This window comes from Armigeres subalbatus, chromosome 2 (assembly GCF_024139115.2).
Source record: "Armigeres subalbatus isolate Guangzhou_Male chromosome 2, GZ_Asu_2, whole genome shotgun sequence".
In the NCBI taxonomy this organism is placed as follows: Eukaryota; Metazoa; Arthropoda; class Insecta; order Diptera; family Culicidae; genus Armigeres; species Armigeres subalbatus.
Window position 1 is genome coordinate 311,573,377 of NC_085140.1, and position 20,481 is coordinate 311,593,857.

A 20,481-nucleotide genomic window follows, 5' to 3' on the forward strand; every position below is an offset into this window, starting at 1 on the left:
ATCGAAGAGGCACAAAACTATTCAGTGCAGAATCGAACGTGTTGTAGAGCTTATTAAACGAAGCATGCAGCTACATTTGCGTTGGATTGATTAAACACGGTTTTGTTTCGAGTCAAAAATAACTTCCTTCAGAATAATATTTCTCGGGTACTTTTAAAGGACGTATGACTTTGTAAACAAAGACATTGCGTGATTTCGTTTAGCAATCCCGCAAACCATCACCACATACATGTAGGGAAGGTGGTTACCTGTTCGTTGTTGGTTTGCGGGAGTGTAAAGAATTTCGAAATGAACGTGAATGTTGATTATAAATCACATACGTCCTTTGAATAAGTAATCAAATAGTCGCTTACCAAGATGGCTTCACTTGAAGTATCTTTTCAACTAACAACGATTCCTTTCCGTGGCGCTCACGGAGATGCAGACACTCATTACAATGATTGTCAAACCAGTTTTCTCTCTCCTAAAGAGCATCAGAGTTGATTGTATAAAAAGACTGTGGAATCGAGCCTCCTATAAAGGTAGAATTTATAGAAATGATAGCCTCTGGTACAACTGTATGAGAAAGGAAAATTATTTCTTCATATCTGGCAAACTGGTGCCGTAAAAACTTTGCAATCACATTTCTCAAATAAAGTCTGAAATACGTATCTTTTGCATTTTAGAAAGTGCAGAGGATCCTTCTAGTGAGCAAATGTGCTATTAATATCTATCATATCGCGTATACGCTCGCAGATGTGGGATATATAAATGAGGATCCCACAAGATAAAAATAAAATTTATGCATTCTTTTCCTGGTTTTGAATTAGCTCAACACCATAGAACCACTCTGATAAGACAATATGTAGGCTTCAGCATAATCACAAAAATTCCTAAATGACTAAACTCATAACAGAATTTGAATTTGAAATTGATCAGATTCGGGATATACACTCCACGATGAATTTCTTTGAAAGCAGCATAAATGCTGGGGTATTACTTTATCGCCAATGGTATATAACCGGAATGCAGCAATTTATCACTGACTTGACAATGAAATCAGAATTGGCGATTTTAATGAAGAGAACCAATTCAATAAAATTCGCGAAAAAAAACAAATTTCGTTTCGTTTCGTAAAATTTCGAATTAAATGGACCTTGATTTCGTATCGTTTCGAAGTCTCGAACTTAGATCTATATTTCGTTCCGTTTCTTTCGAATCAACATTCATTCATTTATTTAGTCGAATCGAATCAACATAGAATTTTAAATTTCTGTTTCGTTTCTCTGTTAGAAAAGTGTTATCGCACTACCCTTAATTGAAAGGACGAAATATCTCGTGAGAGATCGGGAAATGTTTGAAGGTACGGTACTGCGAATGATCGCAATCATGGGGAGGATTTTGAATATCTTCTAATTGTTCCATTCGAAACAAACATTTGAAGTTTCATCATTATCCCACAAAATTACTTGGAAGGATAATTTATAAACCTATTATCAAAAAATCCTCTCTAGGCGTGGTGAACATGGTCTTCCTCTCTGCTACTTCCCTACAATCTTCCTTGTTAAACGAAATTTGGTACGATATTATTTGTTCGAGAATCGAACCCGCCTCTGGATTGGCAATCCTACGCCTTTTCTGTAAGGTACTGGAGACCCTCCAGTAGGTCTTACGAGGATGTGCATCTATTTTCGATTGATTAACTCTATAAGCAATTAATCTTGCTTTTATGATCAATTTGAATGAATGAAATTTTCTACTAGAGACTATGTTTTCTATAATAGCATGTTGTAAAAGTCTACAAAAATTATCTTTGCAATAACTCTTGTGTGGTGTTTGGTATTAATTATGCCCATCAAACATAGATCACTGATCGTTTTGAAATACTGTAAACATATCTTATCTTCGAACCACAACAAGCAATTAAATAAATTAAATCTCCATTCAACACTCAACTGTTTTGTGTTCTCCTCCGGCAGCCTTCTTCTGCTTAACATTTACATATGTCATATGCAACCGATCTGGGGTACGCATAAATTTAATTTATCTCATCGTATGCATAAATGCGGTAATTTGAACGCACGCAATGCGCGGCATATCTTTTTGCAACGTCATCAGGAACGAGCAGCTTGATGCCGAATGGAAGCTGTTCATGGCTTCCTCCAATAAATGAATTAATCGGAAAGAAAACATTGAATTGACTGCTGGTGCCAATGTATGCAGTTGTTGGTTAGGGTTCCTAATGGCTACCGGATCAACTGCCTACACAATCTTTTGAGAAGCAACAATAATTCGTTTATTAGGTGATAAACTTAAAGTCACGTTAACAAAGAAAAAAAACAATTCGTTGAATTTGTTACAATTTCGTTTGCTTTTTTACCACCGTACTCCAATTTTTGTTCTGTTTCAAAGTAGATCAAGAGTAGAAAAATGATGATTATCGTTCGCTTTTGTGATTATACAAAAAAATTCATTTTTATTTCAATTTAACATTCATGTCATGGATTTTTTTTCTTTTAAAATTTAGTTTCAGGAAATACTAAAATAACCCTAATATATTCAATCTGTATCCGACCTCAAATTGCAGCTGACAAACCCGTGCTTATGCGGTTCCATCAAAAGCACTATTTATCGAAGCTTCACAAGCGGTAGCAGCCTCAAATTTGCTGATTTTTTTTCGAATAATGTACGCGCAACATGATATGGGTTCTTTAATTAAACAAATTTTTTGAATGCATTCAATAATGCATCTCCCAGAACCTGTTCGATTATGCAGATTCTCTTGCATAATTCTGCCATCAAGGGTGGTGTTCCGTATTACCTGCTTTTTTCCACTGATCACGCTTGTACCGTGGCAGATCAGTTGAAAGGGGTATGTATCGAAATTTAACGTTTTCATTTTAGTGTTTTCTAGTCTAGTGTTTCAGCTGTGTTTCCGTTGGAGGCGTTCCGAATCCGACAAGATCGAAAGTAATCTATATTCAAACATGCATTTTTTTCATCATCATACGCCAATGCGATGTTTTATTTCAACTGAACACAATTAAATTGTTCGTATCAAAAGCATACAATCACCACGCCACTTGTGAACAATCTTGGCGCCAGCCCAACATGGTTCGGATATTCGCCAACCAACCGTCAAAATATACTTGATCCCAAACGGGTGTTGAGCTGATTGCCATGACGTGAACCATTAATCATGCAGCACCCAAAATAAACCTTCTTGGCTAATTAATCTCGCCACTTTGACTGGTGCATGTTATTGGCAATCGTCACATAACACCGCGCTATGGGTCTAATTTGGCAAAATGCCACGCTTGTTAACACGTGGAAAATACGTCTCCTAGTGGGAAACAATGGAATAAACGAAGAAGATCGTTCGGCAGATAGCTTCTGCGAACGCACGCATCATATGACTTCTAAAGGCGTATCTAATCGCCATCTACGAATGAAACGAAATGTGACTGCCCAGGTACGGAATGGTGAAGTTCGGCGCATGGTGAAGGATTGTGGTGCCTTCATGTTACGAATTAGGCTATGGTGCATGATGTGATCCAAAAAGTACACACTTAATGACGACGGGTTCCAGCAGCTTCGGTTGTTAGCAGGGAATTGCACAAGTTAGTTGGCATTCAATGGATTTTGTTCATCTGATAGGATCATCGACCAGCGGAGATGTGAAGTATTCAGAATGGAAATGCGAACTGGAGAACAGCTTTCGGCGCTCGGATATTGATCTCTGCTTCCCCTTGCAAGCATCCTAGCAAAAGCAAAGTATGAAGCACTGTTGTTCGGAAGACCCCGTGAGAGACGAAGAGTCCTGTCTGGTATTATCTGGACGTTTTGTTCTTCCCCGATGGTGGACGAGGATTCAGGCTACTAAAGAAATTCCCAAAGTATTCACTCAAAAATTCTGATGAATTTCCGAAGGGTTTCAGAGGATGTTCCAAGCAATTTTAGTGGAAATTTTAAAGGATATCATCAATCAGGCCGAACTCATTAGGTCGATGAGAGGCAAAAGAAGGAAATCAAGAGTGAGAAGTCAATCCTTTCTCCCGGTTTTGCTTTTTTACTTTATTTATTTTTATTTCTTCCTCTTTCTTACTTATTTATTATCTTTCTTCTTTCTCCTTCTTGCTTTTTACATCATCCCATTTGAATTTTCATTTTCCCTGTTTCATATTTTTCATTTTGGATTTATTCTCCTCCTTCATCTTAATTTTTATACTTTCTTCTTCTTCATTTATATTTTTCTTCATCGGTATTCTGTAATGATTTCTTAGCTTTTTTTTCTTTTCACTTTTCATCCTTTATCCTTTGTATTCTTCTTTCCTTCATCTCTTTTCATTTTTCCTTCTTCTTTTCTTCATTCTTCCTTCTTCTTCTTTTCTTCCTTCTCATTTCTTCCTTACTCTTCTTCCTCCTTCCTTCATCTTGCTTTATTCCTTCTTCCTTATTCCATTCTCCTTATTTCTTTATTCTTATCCTCTTTCTGCTTCCTTCATCCTGTTCCGGCTTCTTGCCTTTTCGTATAGTTGTACGGAAAGGCTATTAATCGCTCAAAAACATACTTTTTATGAAGGCCCGGAGACCCATAGTGTTATATACCATCGACCTCAGCCTCAACGAGTTGAGGTGATGTTTGTGTGTGTGCGAGTGTAACAAAAGTCTAGCTCATTTTTTGTACCTTGCCTCAGCCGATTTACTTTGCAACTTGCATTCGAGAGAAGAATCCTGTCCCATTGTTTCCCTATTGAAAATTGTCAGGATCGGGCTATGAGCTTGGAAGTTATGGCCAAAATACTTTTCTCAGAAAAACTCGTAAAAAGTTCAGCCTACTTTTTTCATTCATCCCCAACTGATTTAATCCATAAGTGTTCCAATCAAGACCTACAAATCCAGTTCAAACCATTGAAAAAGTATAACTCAATCTGATTTCAAACTAAGCGAGAACTAATCAAACCAATCTAAATATGATTCAAATCTATTTCAAATCAAATCCTAGAAAATCATTCCATTCTAAATTAAATGGAATTCATTCTAATGTAATCCAACAAAACAAATCCAAACCAAATCTTATCCAATCTATGTAAACCTGAATAAAATCCTATAAAATTACCAAAATACAATCAAATTTGTTTTAAAGCCATTTATTTCAATCCAACAGTTTATTTCATTCCAGACCATCAAATCCAATTTCAAATACAATATTGCTTTTTGGTATTGAAGCTTTTCGTTTCGTCTGCTTGAAAACATTTTGATAAATCATTTGTACATGTTATTTCATATGTACATAAATAATACTGTCAAAACTCTGTATTTGACAATACAAAATTTAGCTAAAAGCTTTATTGTTTGACATCGGCGAACTTACACACCAATCGACAAATTTGTCAAAATCAGATACTCAATTCAAGATTTATCCCTATGGCTGAGTGCTCGGCTGGAGACCCAAAAGGTGGAATAAAATTTTGGATTCATGCGCAAACACTCCAACATAACCAAATCCGAAACCAATCCACCCAATTAAACCATATCCACATCCATTACAAATAATAATCAATTGAAATCCAATTAAAACGAATACTTCAAACCCTTGTTCAAATCCGATTTGATCCAAATCCAATTCCAACCTAAATAAAATTCCAATCAATCTATCAACTTATCGTATTAAATCCAACCAAAACAATTTCAATCCAACTTTATAATCCATTCTCAAATAAAAACGATTCTTCAAATCTGAATTTAAACAATTCAATCCAAAGCAATATGGAGTCAATTCAAACCAATTATAACTAATCCAAGCCCTATACAAACTCAATCTAAATACAAACAAATCAAATCCAAATCTTATTCAATTTCAATCCACCAAGTTCAACTCATTCATATTCAACCCATATAGAGTTAAATACAACCAAATCAAATTCAATCTGAATGCAATCTAACCCAATTGGCAATAATCCCAATCTAAATCCAAAAACATTTTCAAACGAATAAATGCATCCCAACAAAATCTAAATCCAATCCAAACCAATAAATCAAATACAATTCCAAATCCTCATCCAAATTAAATTCAAAATCAACTTAAATTCAGTCAAAATGCAATTCTAACTCAATCCAATCTAAATCAAATCTAATCTCAATTTAATCCATATTCAATCTAATCCATGTCAAATTCACATCCAATTCAAATATAATCCAAATTCAATTCAAATCCACCACTCCACGTTCAACTCAAATCTAAATACATAAAAAATCTGTTCAATCAAACTTCATTCAATCCAACCAATCCAGATTTAATTTCAATCAAATATGAATCCAATCTAATCTAAATTCATTCTAATCCAATTCAATTACATTCTTAATCTAATACAAATTCAATAACACTCATGTTCCAATAATATAGAGTTGAATCCGAATCCAATCCAAATGCAATTTCGGACTCCAATTCAATCAAACCAAATTCAATTCAAATCGACACCAAATCCAACTCAATATCAGATTAAACTAATAAACTCAATTGCCTCACATTCAATCCATTCAATCCATTTCTCATCAAAAGTGCAAAAAGTCTAGCTTCCCTTTGTTTGGACTTATTCCATCTGAATCCCTGCCACATTGTTTTTTAAAATTGGGCTGATCGGACTATGAGCTAAATATACAAAATATTATTTTTTTTAACACGAGAAAGGCAAATCTAGGGTGGCTAGGTGGATTAATCTGCTTTTCTATTTTTCTTATTCCTTCTCCTTCCATTCCTGTCATTACTTTCTTCTGTTTTCCTTCTGTTTCACTCATTTTTCTTCTAATTTTCAATCCTACCTTTCCTCACTTCCCATCTCTCAGTTTTCACTTCCCTAATTCTTAATTTCTCTCCCAACTTGTAGGCTATGAAATTTGCAGTAATTTAGGTAATAACATACTAAATTCTGTAAATATTGGAAGAAGCAGAATTGATCTGGTATAAACTACAGACGCCAATAATTGAGAATAGCATATCCCTAAGTATAGGCAAGCGGGCATTTAACCAATAGCCAAGTTTCCAAGGTCGAGGCCATTTGTTTTTCGATAAGGTGGAGAGGAAGAGCACAACTTCGTGTCAATTATCCGATGGATTGCCAATAAGGTCACGATCGTAGCATGAAGGAGTCCGGGAAATGACGTATTTCCGGTTGTGTCCGAGCCCACCTTCCTTGATCTGAGGACTCACGGGCTCAATACTTCGTCCGTGATCATCCAATAGTTAGAAGTGTCCAGTTTTACGTTGTTATTATTGCGATTGTTCTGAAGTATAAAGTACTGTGATTTTAAATGTAATTATTTAATTAATTATTGTTCCTTAACTACCTCAGTATATAATGCTTGTTGTTTGTTGAGTTAATGCAACTGATATGTGACCAGATTTAATACAATCAAGTTGCTGCAACTCGTCTGACTGGTGTTGTTTCGGCAGGCAGAAAGTGTGCGTTTAGATTTGTGTGCGACAGTAGACAGAGAGAACCTGGTATCAAAGGTAAAGTTTTGCTCTAAGGTGATAATGTGTTCAAAGCTCAAGTGTTTGTTCGGCCAGATTGCCAGATTGGCTTGATATCCTCCCACCCGGCAGCAAACTATCGCACCAAGCGCGACAAAACCACCCCCCCTCCTCAAACGGACGGAATATTCCGGCAACCACCAGCCAGTTGTAGCGGACCGATCCGTTACTATATCGGTCTGGGAAGGCACGGGACTTCCACGTGGACGGCCCACTAGCCGGTCCGTCAAACTGCTGCGTTAATCGCCGTCGCGCCGCGTCGGTTTCATTGAGAAGCACCAGCGTCAATAAGCCGGGAGCGTCACCCCACCGTCAGGTCATCGACTGGGTCAGGTTACGTAAACCCACAACACCGGTGAGTCATCAAACCTTTGTTTTGATACAGGCAGTCCAGTGAGGGCGCCGCGGAGGAAACGTTTTTTTGTGCCGTCTTATACTCACTGAAGAGCCATCACCGAATGCTGCTAAAGCTAAACATTTTTCGCGAGTCAAAGCCTACTGACCAACGCTGCTTGGGTACGCCATCATTGACCCAGAAATGCGTGCAAGTAGAGCCCGTTTCTAGCATACCACCGAAAATTATCGTCGATACCAGGAGCAGACCGATGAACAGCTAAACTGTGAAATCAGTGACGTCACGTTAAAGAGTAAGCTCAGAGCAGAAACGAATAGAGATAGTGCAGAAATGAGAAAACCAAAAATACAAGCTAGAGTAGGAAATGAATGAAAACAGATACTAAAACAAACGAACAATAAACAGCCCCTGAAACCAACATGTACCCTGTTAGTATTAGGACAAATGTTTCCGTTGTTAGTATCAAAAGTTTTATGTGACTTTAGCCAATTAGTTGATTAATTGTGTTTAACGTCACAGCGCGATATTGTTTGATGTTTCGAGTCCCGTCCTCCAATGTTGAGTTTGACTGTGGATTGCTTATGTTTCTTCCAGATCATTGATGGTTGTTGGTAAGAGGAGAGGAATTGCCGATGGCGAGAGGCGCACTCCCGCTTAGAGGTGGTTAGTTCAGGTGGGTTTCACCGACTTTCGAGTGTATGGTGGCTGTGACGGTGTAGAGGGAAGATAGGTGGACCTAATTTGGCACTCTTATGTTGTTGCTGGCTGGACTGATCCATAAATGCTATCGGGAAAATTAAAATGGACTCAATTTTGAGAGTATCTCCTCCGCAAAATAAATTGGGCCGGATTTTAATGGAGTGGCGCTTAAGCCACGTGCTTTTTGATACGGATCGCTCCGTGCCGGCTACAAACTTTTCACTTCTTATTTCTCACATCTCACTTCTCAATTCTCACTTTCACTCATCACTTTTCACTCCTCACTTTTTACTTCACACTAGTCACCTCAAGGGCTATCCTTAGCTGTGCGGTAAGAGAAAAGGACGGTTAAAAGCGAGATGCGTTCGAATGACGAGAACGCGTGTCTGTGTTCAAAACGTTCTGAACACTACACACCGTTCGAGAGCACTGAGCTAACTTAACAACTAGCAATAATGTAACCTGAATGGGCATAACATGTACCAAACTGACTCATCTACAAAACGCTTATTAGACCGGTAGTTCTCTACGGACACGAGACCTGGACGATGCTCGTGGAGGACCAACGCGCACTGGGAGTTTTCGAAAGGAAAGTGTTGCGTACCATCTATGGTGGGGTGCAAATGGCGGACGGTACGTGGAGGAGGCGAATGAACCACGAGTTGCATCAGCTGCTGGGAGAACCATCCAACGTTCACACCGCGAAAATCGGACGACTGCGATGGGCCGGGCACGTAGCCAAAATGTCGGACAGTAACCCGGTGAAAATGGTTCTCGACAACGATCCGACGGGCACAAGAAGGCGAGGTGCGCAGCGGGCAAGGTGGATCGATCATGTGGAAGATGACTTGCGGACCCTCCGTAGACTGCGTGGTTGGCGACGTGTAGCCATGGACCGAGCCGAATGGAGAAGACTCTTATATACCGCACAGGCCACTTCGGCCTTAATCTGAATAAATAAATAATAACTTCTAAGATATCTGCATTATCCAGAGTCTAACAAATTAACTCAGCTATTGTTGATTCTCCAGAATGTATAGATTCAGTAGACCCTTTAGATTGCCCAAGTTTCACGTTGGACAACTCTAAAATTGGGGATCGTTACGAAATTATGTAAGATATTGAACGTTTATAGCGGGTTTATCTTATGATGGATAATAATGATTTATATATCATTCAACGCGGAAAATCTTTACCAATTTCACAATTTTGTTGTCATTATTAATTATGAACGATTAAAAATTTAAAATCGTTTCAAACCCAGTAAAATATCAGAACCAATCAGTCCCTTTCAAGCATCCTCAACACGTACATTATTTTTTTTTAACTTTATTAATGTACACTAAATTAATGATTTTGTGTGTGTTACTTCTACGATTTACAATGATATAGAAATGCTAATATCATCTTCCAAACTTAGACGTACATGTTCATGATAGAAATATAGGCGAAAGTATAGAATTGATAGTTCCGTTAGGATACAGCAGGCATGAAGAATGTTTTTATAGAAGTCGATTTGAAAGCGAGCGGAGGGCAATATTTGTGATGGCACATATCACACGACCTTCCTTCTGCCAAGCTCCCGTATGAAGAAGGAGGGAAGAATATCAGTGTGGAAGCTGATATATCTCCACTGGCAAAAGGAAGGTGGTTTGATTTGCTCATATGCCATCGCGTGCGGAAGGATTTTCTATCGACGAGTACTGTCTCCAAATTTCTAATATGACATCAGCATCTAGTTAGAAATTTAAGTGTGATACTCATAGATGTTTGTGTTTTCTTCATCAGATTTCATCGCAACATTATTTAATGTTTGCGTTTAATTGCGTGCTATTTCAGACTGCTCTTCTATACATTTTACCGTCTATTTTGCTCAAGAAATGCACCGTCAGCCGAATTAATCAGTTTTTTTTTTTAGTTTCGTTTGCTATGAAGCTTTGATATATGGAACTGCAGCAATACTAACACTACCACAGGTTACATGGTTTTTAATATTAGTTAAAGTGCAATTTTTAGTATCACTTCAATAATATGGATCAAATTAAAATCCGTAATTTGCTGCGCTGCCCATGATTGAATAGTTGACGTATCAACCATTCAAAATTTCAACGCGTTCTCGTTTACCAGGTTAATTCAACTGCTTTCATATCGATACGTTGCATGCTTTAATACTCATTCGAGTGTTAAATGTATGAAGTTTGTCCGTAATTCATAATTCATTCCAATCAATGCGGAAATTGCATTGGTTGTTACGTCAACTATGAAATCAATGTCAGTACGAATATTTGATAAAAAAAAAAATAAGTGTGCCATATGTATCTGATAAGACACACCCGTCCATCCCGATTAAAAAAAATGTATGGGCGCCAATCAACGAAGTTTACGAATTACATAGGCCGAGGTCGGAAATTCAATTTCATTTAAATCATTTCTGGGACAGTCAACCTATTTTTATTCGGCATTCAGAATCAGTAGCTTTATTAACATCAACTGGCAAAAGCACACCTAAGCAGAATCAAGTAATTAAGCTGTTTTGGAAAATCATCAGCATCGTACCACTCTGTTAGCAGCAAATAATTTAGTTAAACGACAGCGTTCATTCATTATAGACGCATGCGATAGCTGCGTGGCCAGTTATAGACATTCCATTTCCATTCTACGTGTACGACATTCTCGGCTCTTTGCGCACAACATCGACCAGCAGAACAAATCATGGCTTTCCAACAAGGATGAAATGCATGCTCCCCAATGGATGGATGATGCATTTTTGAGAAAGTGCTCAAACAATCGGAAAACGGTTCCAATCTATCAGTGAGCGAGAGTAACTCATCCAGTACTAAACCGGGAGACCATTTCATGAGTGTAATTTTTCCCGCGCCAAAGTCATTTACAATAGCCGCGGTGAGAGTCGTGAAATATCGTTGATTATCAAACGATTCCCGTGCAGGAAGGCATCAAGAAGGACCTCCCTCAAGGAGGGAGATCTTCGGAACGGAAACTATCATGTACCAAACGGTGATCCCGGAAATGGTACGTCTGCTGCGTTCGGTTTGGAGACAACACGGAGTTTGGGGCCGAGGTGAGATAAAATCGTCAGGGCATGCTTATGTATGACATGTTAACGTGTAGAATGCGCTGTACAACTTGCCATTTATGTTTTTACCTTTTCTAAGCTTACTCTCTACGCATATAGTTTTAATTGCTTAAGCAAAAAAACCGTACGTTTTATCTACTCTGTAAACTGTAAACCCTTTCTATCTCTTAAGTGTAATTTGTTCTGTATGTATGTAGTATATGAATCTGATTGGCGTAACTGAAAAGGCCAGCATCACTAGCGCTAGATTAAAAGTAGTGTTATTGTTGTTTGGGTCAATGCGCTTACAAATATTTTAGGCGTCGTTTTACTTTTCGTTTATAAGAAGAGTACTGAAAGTAAGAGAAAGCAGAGAAAATAAATTGTTGATGTTTATGTAAGCGTATATGTTACCAGACCTCTTGCATTTCGCGGGACCTACTTTTCCTTCGTCACGATTTGGAGCCTTCTGCACTTTATACGTATGCAGTCCCTTTCGGTCGTTGGCTCTCTGAGCGAAAGACTTAGACAGATTGAACTTTTTGGCCACATCCTTGACGGAGTATTGGGGTTCCACTTTTGCGATCCTGATCATCTATCCGTTAGATGCTCAGAGTTTCGTTGTAACGTTTAATTGAAGATGTTCCGACGAGAGATTTTAGCATTTTCCAGGTGGCTGCGCAAAATCAATTTGCGACGCTGTATTTTTTTTTCAATTTTCGAAAAACTGACAGCGATTAAAATACAGTGTCAAAAATACTCTCTGGGGCCATTCAACAATGACGGTTTGAGAGGGTGTACAAGATTTTTTGACAGTGCATACACTCGGTATAGAAAAAAAGTGTGACATAGAGGGGAGGGGCTCTAAATATCTTCAAAAGTAGTGGACGTCATAGTTGAATCACCCCTCTACTATATTAAATTAACAAATTTTGTACCCTAATTTTCAAGAAAAAATAACCAATAAGTAATTTTATACAGCAGTCTTTCTATTTATGCAATTTGGTGTGGTACAACCTTTACATTGTCGGTTTCCTAGCAACACAATTATTTAAGTTGAAGAGTTTGCGTTAAATTGCTTAGTCTTGCGGTACTGGGAGATCATCACCTATTGACTATACTAAATTATATTAAATCACTTTGCCCGACAAAAATCCATCCGCCATTGTGTGGATTGATCTTTTTTTAAATTGTCACGATTCGAGGTTATTTATATCCGGCATTGACGTAGCATAAAAACTTCTTGCATATCATTCTCTTTCGTAAGAATTTACATGCTGTTGGTCGTTCATATCTTATCACAAAAAATATTTAAACTGGCGAAATTTTCCGATTGTTCTCAAAATGACATTTACAAACGGAGCGTGGCAGGTGCATACTAATCATCATTTCTAGACCAACATTTGAAAAGGGCGTAACAGCCAAAATTTGATCTCTCCAGTATTTTGTCTATGTATATAGCTTTGTTTGTACAAGAGGAATCAAATGGAATAAAGTTTGACTGTAACGCCCTTTTCAAATGTTGGTCTAGATTTGACCGTTATCTACTGAGCTTAGCATTTTCCCATGTCATCCACAGTATATTATTAGAGGCAAAAAATCTGTTCAATACGTCAATGCGGGGTTATGACTAAAATATAACATTCATGATACAATCGCATATAGCAGTTGTTCAGTCAATCATTGAATTGCAAAGATAAATTGTATCACGAAAATGTGGGGAGTGAGTTCTAGTAATGGACCCCTTAAATAAGAATTTTAAAATAATGTAGCCAGATTGCCTATTATTGCCACCCCCGGGACCATAAAACGCAACATAGAGTTTGTTTTTTTATGCCCCCCCTCCCCCCATTTGATTTACATGTTCCATTTCGACATGTTCCTGTTGCCTATTATGGACCTCCTCTTGTGTGCTAGTAATGGAGCCTCTAACGTATTTACTTTTACAAATTAGTTAATATAACTTAATTTTAGTATCCCAAGCCAAAATAATTGCATGGAACAACTACCCTGATATGAGAAGCAACTTTATCCAATTGAAATTTGCGGGAAATCGTTGATTCCAGTGTTAACTTTTGGTTTTTGTTCAGGGGGTCCATTATACGCACGGGGTCCATTACCAGCACTCACTCCCTATACAGTTTCAACAGTTTGTGGTACGGTTATTAGCCAAAAAACAATATGTTGAATAAGATGTTAACCTTCCGGGACTCGCACCGTTGTGAAAAGAACAACACATTGAGTAAAAATGAGATAACTTTTTAGTCAGTTGACAAATTTGCACCAAACCACCATGTATTCCTCAAAAAGTTTGTTCTTCATCAATTGAAAAGATAATAAAAGTGATTCGATAGAAGGCTCGGGTAAATATAGCTAAATAAAAGGCTCAGGTGCACTGGGAAAAGTGACCAGTAAGGGAGCATCCATAAATTGGGTAACGCTCAGAGAGGGGAGGGTGTGGTTGACCGAAATGTGACAATCCATTCAAAAATTGTCAATGAATCATACATAAAGTGTGACGTAGGTGGAAGGGGTTTTTGAAAATGGCCATTTTTTCCGTTACGTAATTTATGGATCTTCCCTAATGAATTATTTATTTATTTTATTAACTATTAATCCTTAAGTGACGCGATTTTTTCTATATAATTTCTGATAATAACCTTGGAGGTAATTCGCAGTTCTCACTCACCTATGACCGTAGGTGACCACCCGGCGGCCTTCCGGAAAACCCGGAACGTTCGTAAAACTGGCCATTTGGGAAAGTTCATCCGAGAGCAGCGCAATTTTTTCTAAAACACATTTCTCACACTGCCATGACCGCAGGTGGTTATTAAAAAACTTTGTAGGAATGTGATAGGAACGCAAAATACGGAATTCTAATTGGATGTAAGGAATAAGTTTTCCTGCATTTCCAATACTAACAGTTACACAGATAGAAAAATCCACTGAAATTTACGCTGAAAATCATGCACATAAATGGAACGTCATTATTAGCGTACTTCCACACGAGAAGTAGCCTAAATGTATACAATATTTGACGTGAATCGTCGATATTGCATACAAGTTGTAAGCAATATTGTTAGGAAGAGGGCCATTTCAGCGTATAATAGCTTAAATTTTCGCATGTCAAGGGTTTTACGCTGTTTATTTTTCATCATTTTTTTCTGTGTACTGTTAGACTAGTCAAGTTGAAGGTACACGATTGAAATGGAAACGCTACGGATATCCATTTCCTGTTCTTGCGATTGCTGTAACATGAGAAGTATACAAAAATATACGAAGTAGGCGAATGAAATGGGCATGAGATCAAACCCAAGGCATCCTGTGTATGAGGTAGAAACGGTTGTTATATGACACACTTCTCTGAACACATTGGTTTTCAAATCCCAAATAACTCCAAATGACGGCACTTTTAAATGTCCTGCGTTGAACTGGTTGATCCATACATCACCACCCAGCGGATGTAATCCAAACTAAACAGTTTTCCAGAATAATGCTTTTCATCCTCGAGCCGCTGTGCCACTCTTTAATATCACATATCCGGGGTTATATAATCAAACTGGTGGTCTCACATGTACTATCACTACTCTACGGATGAATTTTGAAGATTTTGGGCGAACTCTCCAGTTCGTTCGAATCGCGCCGGGGACTAAGACAAGGTGATGGACTTTCGTGCCTGTTGTTCAACATTGCGCTAGAAGGTGTCATGCGGAGAGCCAGGTGTACAGCCGGGGTACGATTTTCAACAGATCCGGTCAATTTATTTGCTTCGCGGATGACATGGACGTTGTCGGCCGAACATTTGCAAAGGTGGCAGAACTGTACACCCGCCTGAAACGTGAAGTACAAAAGTTGGACTGGTGGTGAATGCATCAAAGACAAAGTACATGCTTGTGGGCGGAACCGAGGCGACAGGGCCCGCCTGGGAAGCAGTGTTACGATAGACGGGATACCTTCGAGGTGGTCGAGGAATTCGTCACCTCGGATCCTTACTAACGGCTGACAACAACGTTAGTCGTGAAATACGAAGGTGCATCATCTCTGTGGAAGTCGGGCCTACTACGGGCTCCAGAAGAAACTGGTGGTCGAAAAAGATTCGCCACCGCACCAAATGTGCCATGTACAAGACGTTAATAAGACCGGTAGTCCTCTACGGACATGAACCATGGACAATGCTCGAGGAGGACTTGCAAGCACTCGAAGTATTCGAGGAGACGGGTGCTTAGGACCATCTTTGGCGGTGTGCAAGAAGACGGTGTGTGGCGGCGAAGAATGAACCATGAGCTCGCTCCAACTCTACGGCGAACCCAGTATCCAGAAGGTAGCTGAAGCCGGAAGGGTACGATTGGCAGGACATGTTGCAAGAATGCCGGACAGCAACCATGCAAAGATGGTGTTCGTTTCCGATCCGGCAGGTACGAGACGACGTGGAGCGCAGCGAGCGAGCGAGATGGGCAGACCAGGTGCAAAACGACTTGGCGAGCGTGGGGCGTATCCGAGGATGGAGAGATGCGGCCTCGAACCGTGTATTGTGGCGTCAAATTGTTGATTCAGTGTTTTTTCATCTGTTAAGATGTAAACTAAATAAATGAAATGAACGGATGAATTTTAAACTTCACAATATTTCAACATATTGGTTTCCAATCCCCGAACAACTTTGTAGAAAACGGTAATTTTCTACATCCCTCAGATCCCAAGACATCGAAGAACTGATATCTCATATGCAGTAGCACCTCCTTGCGGATGAATTTTAAATTATTCTGGTTTTCAACATATGGTTTCCACTCCTCAAACAATTTTGTTGAAGACGGCAATTTTCTAAATTTTACAGATCACGAAATATCGAACTAGACTAAACTTTATAGAAAATGGCAACTTTCCAAAACCAATAGATCCTGAGATATCTAACCAAACTGATCTATCATATTCAGTAGCACCACATTGCGGATGAATTTCAAACTACTAAGCTTCTCAACATATTGGATTCCAATTCTCAAACAACTTTGTAGAAGACGGCAACTTTCTAATTCCCACAGATCCCGAGATATCTAGCAAAACAAATAATTCATGTACAGTAGCGCCGCCTTACGGCTGAATTCTGAACTTAACAGTTTCTCAACATATTGGTTTCCAATCCTTGAACAACTTTGAAGAAGACAGAAATTTCCTAAATCCCATAGATCTCGAGATATCGAACCAAACTGTTATTTTCATGTACACTAGCGCCGCTCAGTGGGAGAATTCTAAACCATTTTTTTCTTGACTCATTTCATTTATTGAGTATATATGATTATAGATAGATTTAGATTTTTTTCAGAGTTTTAAGAGTTTTTAGAATTCTTATAAGAAACGTTGCGCCATTTATTGTGAAGATTTACTATTTTCATCGGTGTTCCGTTGATTCCGGATCTTCCGGAGGGCAAGCAGAAGATCCATTGGACTTAGAAAATGTCCTCAATGAGAGAATAAATCCCCTTTATTATTCTTCCGAAAAAATCACGTTGATATCATTTGAATTGGCTTTATTATCACGGATTTTAGGACTGTTCGGATTTTAGGACGCGAGTTCTCGTGTTATGAAAGTTGAAGCGAGTTGCGGAAGGTTAAGTTATTTCACCATAAAAATCGGCCTATCTCGCGTGGAAATTTAGTGCTGGAAATAAAGAACTTTTTTAAGGACAGCATGTTATATATTGTCATTTAGTGCTAATGTCGAGTAGTTATGGTTGAATCTACCAAAAATTATATGATAACCGCACCTTTATGTTACGCTATATCTTACATTGTAATAATGATTATAACCATATAAGAACACGCTGTTTTTCATTGCGCGGGAGTAGTGATAAGAAAGGGGTCTCTAGTAGCCTTGTGAGCAAAGGCGTAGGTTTGCCATTCCAGAAATGGCGAGTTCGATTCTCGGTCCGGTCTAGGATGTTTTTGGGTTGGAAACTTTCTCGACACCCTGGGCATAGTGTGTTTTATTCTACTTGCCACACAAAATACATATTCATGTAATGGCGGGCATAGAAAAGCTTTCAATTAATAACTGAGGAAATGCTAATAGAATACTAAGTTGAAAAGCAGACCAAGTTCCAGTTGAAATGTAGAGCCATTGAAGAAGAAGAAGTGATACCTTCTCCTTCTTCTTATTGGCATTACATCTCCACACTGGGACAGAGCCGCCTCGCAGCTTAGCACTTCCACAGTTATTAACTGCGAGATTACCATTTATGCATTTATATATCATCAGGCTAGGACGATGATACTTTTATGCCCAGGGAAGTCGAGACAATTTCCAATCCGAAAATTGCTTAGACCGGCACCAGGAATCGAACCCAGCCACCCTCAGCATGGTCTTGATTTGTAGCCGCGCGTCTTACCGCACGGCCAAGGAGGGCCCTGAGAAGAAGTGATATGTAATATTGAGAAGTTATAAAAGAGTAGTGAAAAGTGAGTAGTGAAAAAAAAGAAATGAGATGTTTGAAGTACATGGTGAGTAATGAGAAGTGGAATATTTGAAGTTAGACAGAAGGAAGAAGAAAGATTGAAGATGGAAGAAGGAATGAGAGATAAGGTAGAAGAAATATAAAGTAAAAGAGAAGAAAAACGGAAGAAAAATGAAAGAATGAAGAATGGAGAAGAAAGAAGAGGGAAATAAGTAGTAAAACTAAAAATAAATAAGAAATGAGAAAGCAGGAGAAGGGAAGAAAGAAGAAGGAAGGAGAAATAAAAAATAGGAAAAAAGGAAAAAGGATGAAAAAGCAGGAAGAAGGAAAAGTAGAAAGAAGCAGGAAGAATAAGGGTAAATTTTGATTTCTTATAAGTCCAATTTCTAACTTCTCACTTTTAACTACTCATACCAAATCTTTCATTTTAATTTTTAATTAACTTTTTTCATTTCTTACTCTCCATTACTTGCAACTGGGAAAAATGTGTGCAATTATTCGGCCGAACGGTTTTCGGTCAAAATGCAATAAGCCAAATTGCTTGACATTTTAATTCGTTTGTTAATCAGATTTTTAGCAATAGGGCTGAAAGTCTCGCTAATAAAGACAAAAAACAGATTTTTAGCCCGATGCTGGCTCATCTCATGTATCTTCAATTAATAACTGTGGTTATGCAATTAAATAGCAAAGGAACTATTAATTTTTTGGATCGCGTGGCCCAGTTCAACTCCGCGAAGAAGAAGTAATTACAGTAATAGATCAGCTGCAATGAGGAACGCTGCGCCTGCTAGAGCCCGCAATATTCATGGATTTTTTCGTGTCCTACTGTTTTTCTTTTACAAGTTATTCCAAGATGAAGATCTTCCAGGAATACCTCAGCAGGTTCCTTTAGTAATTGTTCGTCATGTTCTTCAAGGAGTTCCTCCAGAAAATCTCCCGCAAATTTCTTTTTTCTATCGTTCATTCAAACATGATTTGCTTTGGAAATTCATCTAGGGTCTAGATTTCTTTGGGAGTTTCCCTGCAATCCTTGATTTCTTTTAAGAATCTTTAGCAGTGCTCCCAGAATAGTTTTAGGATTTCTTCCAGAATCTTTCGGTATTTTTTTATTGGATTTGGTGCTTTCATTAGAAAACTTGGCAAGTTTTCCGATAGAATTCTCCGGATTCTTTTAGATCTTGTTACATTTCTTTTTTCTTCGGGATATCCTTCAGAAATACTAAAATTTTGGAAGCATTCCTGTAGAAAAACTGGCGGGAATTTCAGAAGGAATTTCTTCGACTGCAAATATAAATCCCTGAGGTAAATTTCCAGGAGGAAGGAAAGCCAGAAGGAATAACTGTGAAAAAATACAAAAAGTTTAATGTAATATATTTAAGTACTCCGTCGGGTCTACTTGCAAGCAAAAGCGTAGAATTTCCCTCCGGAGATGATGATCGGTCAAGGGTTTTCGAGTGCACTTCCTGGGCATTGTGTAACCATTGTGCTTATCACACAAAATACATACTCATGCAATGGCGGGTATAGAAAAGCTTTCAATTAATAACTGAGGAGATGCTAATAGAACACTAAGTTGAGCAGCTAGCCAAGTTCCAGTTGGAATGTAGAGCCATTGAAAAAGAAGATGACTACTTTAACCACGCCCGGTGAGAACTCAATATGTTTATGAAGTCGCTATACCAAAAATATTTATAGTTTTTATCTAAATGTGGACAAAATAGAAAATGACTTCAAAACCCGATTACTTCTATTGTTGTTTATGTTGCAGCTTGGGATGTCGAGTTAAGTTGTTGCGATTGTTGCGAGTTGAGTTTGTTCTGACATTTACGAAAAAAGACAATCTTGGTGTCATTGGTTTAATTTTATATTCGTTAATTGTTAATTAAAATTGGCCTTTAACCACTAATTTTGCAGTTGTCCTGGATAAACTATGCAAATATTTGACGTCAAGACAAAACGTCAGTAAATGAAACAAGTTTTCCAAGGCAAAATTCCCGGCAAAAACGGCGTTCCCTGTACTGCTGGCTTTAGTGTGCTAAGTACTTTCCGATATGTTGTTCATCGATCTACTCAATGCCACCGGCTCACAAATGGTTGTTCCAATGTCTTTCGTCGACAACCTCTCTATCATATTTTTGACATGTTCTATATTTCGCCTTTGGAAGCATGCATTTTGTAGCTCTTAGCTTATCATTTCTTTCCCTTCCAGGCTCATGTACTCTTCGAACGACCCATCCTGGGTAATGGTTTTTGAGGATATCACCAAACGAGACTACCAAATGAAGGATCATCAGTTAAACCTAGACGATGCCAAGATTGTGTACACAAAACTGGCACGATGGCATGCTGCTTCATTAGTTTTATCCGATTCGGTAAATAATAATATTAAAGATTA

The 20,481-nt window shown here is 38.3% G+C and overlaps 2 protein-coding genes across 3 annotated transcripts in view; one reads left to right on the forward strand and one right to left on the reverse strand.

The window, feature by feature from the left end:
* The window catches only part of LOC134212579 (dual specificity calcium/calmodulin-dependent 3',5'-cyclic nucleotide phosphodiesterase 1-like), a 705,268-nt gene that overhangs the window by 547,509 nt on the left and 137,278 nt on the right, over positions 1–20,481 (reverse strand). The window lies entirely within an intron of this gene.
* LOC134212583 (uncharacterized) overlaps positions 1–20,481 on the forward strand; it is a 186,981-nt gene that overhangs the window by 165,634 nt on the left and 866 nt on the right. Inside the window, exon 3 of the mRNA XM_062690575.1 lies at positions 20,296–20,458. Coding sequence (XP_062546559.1) covers positions 20,296–20,458 — 163 coding nt within the window. The remainder of the gene's footprint in view (positions 1–20,295; positions 20,459–20,481) is intronic.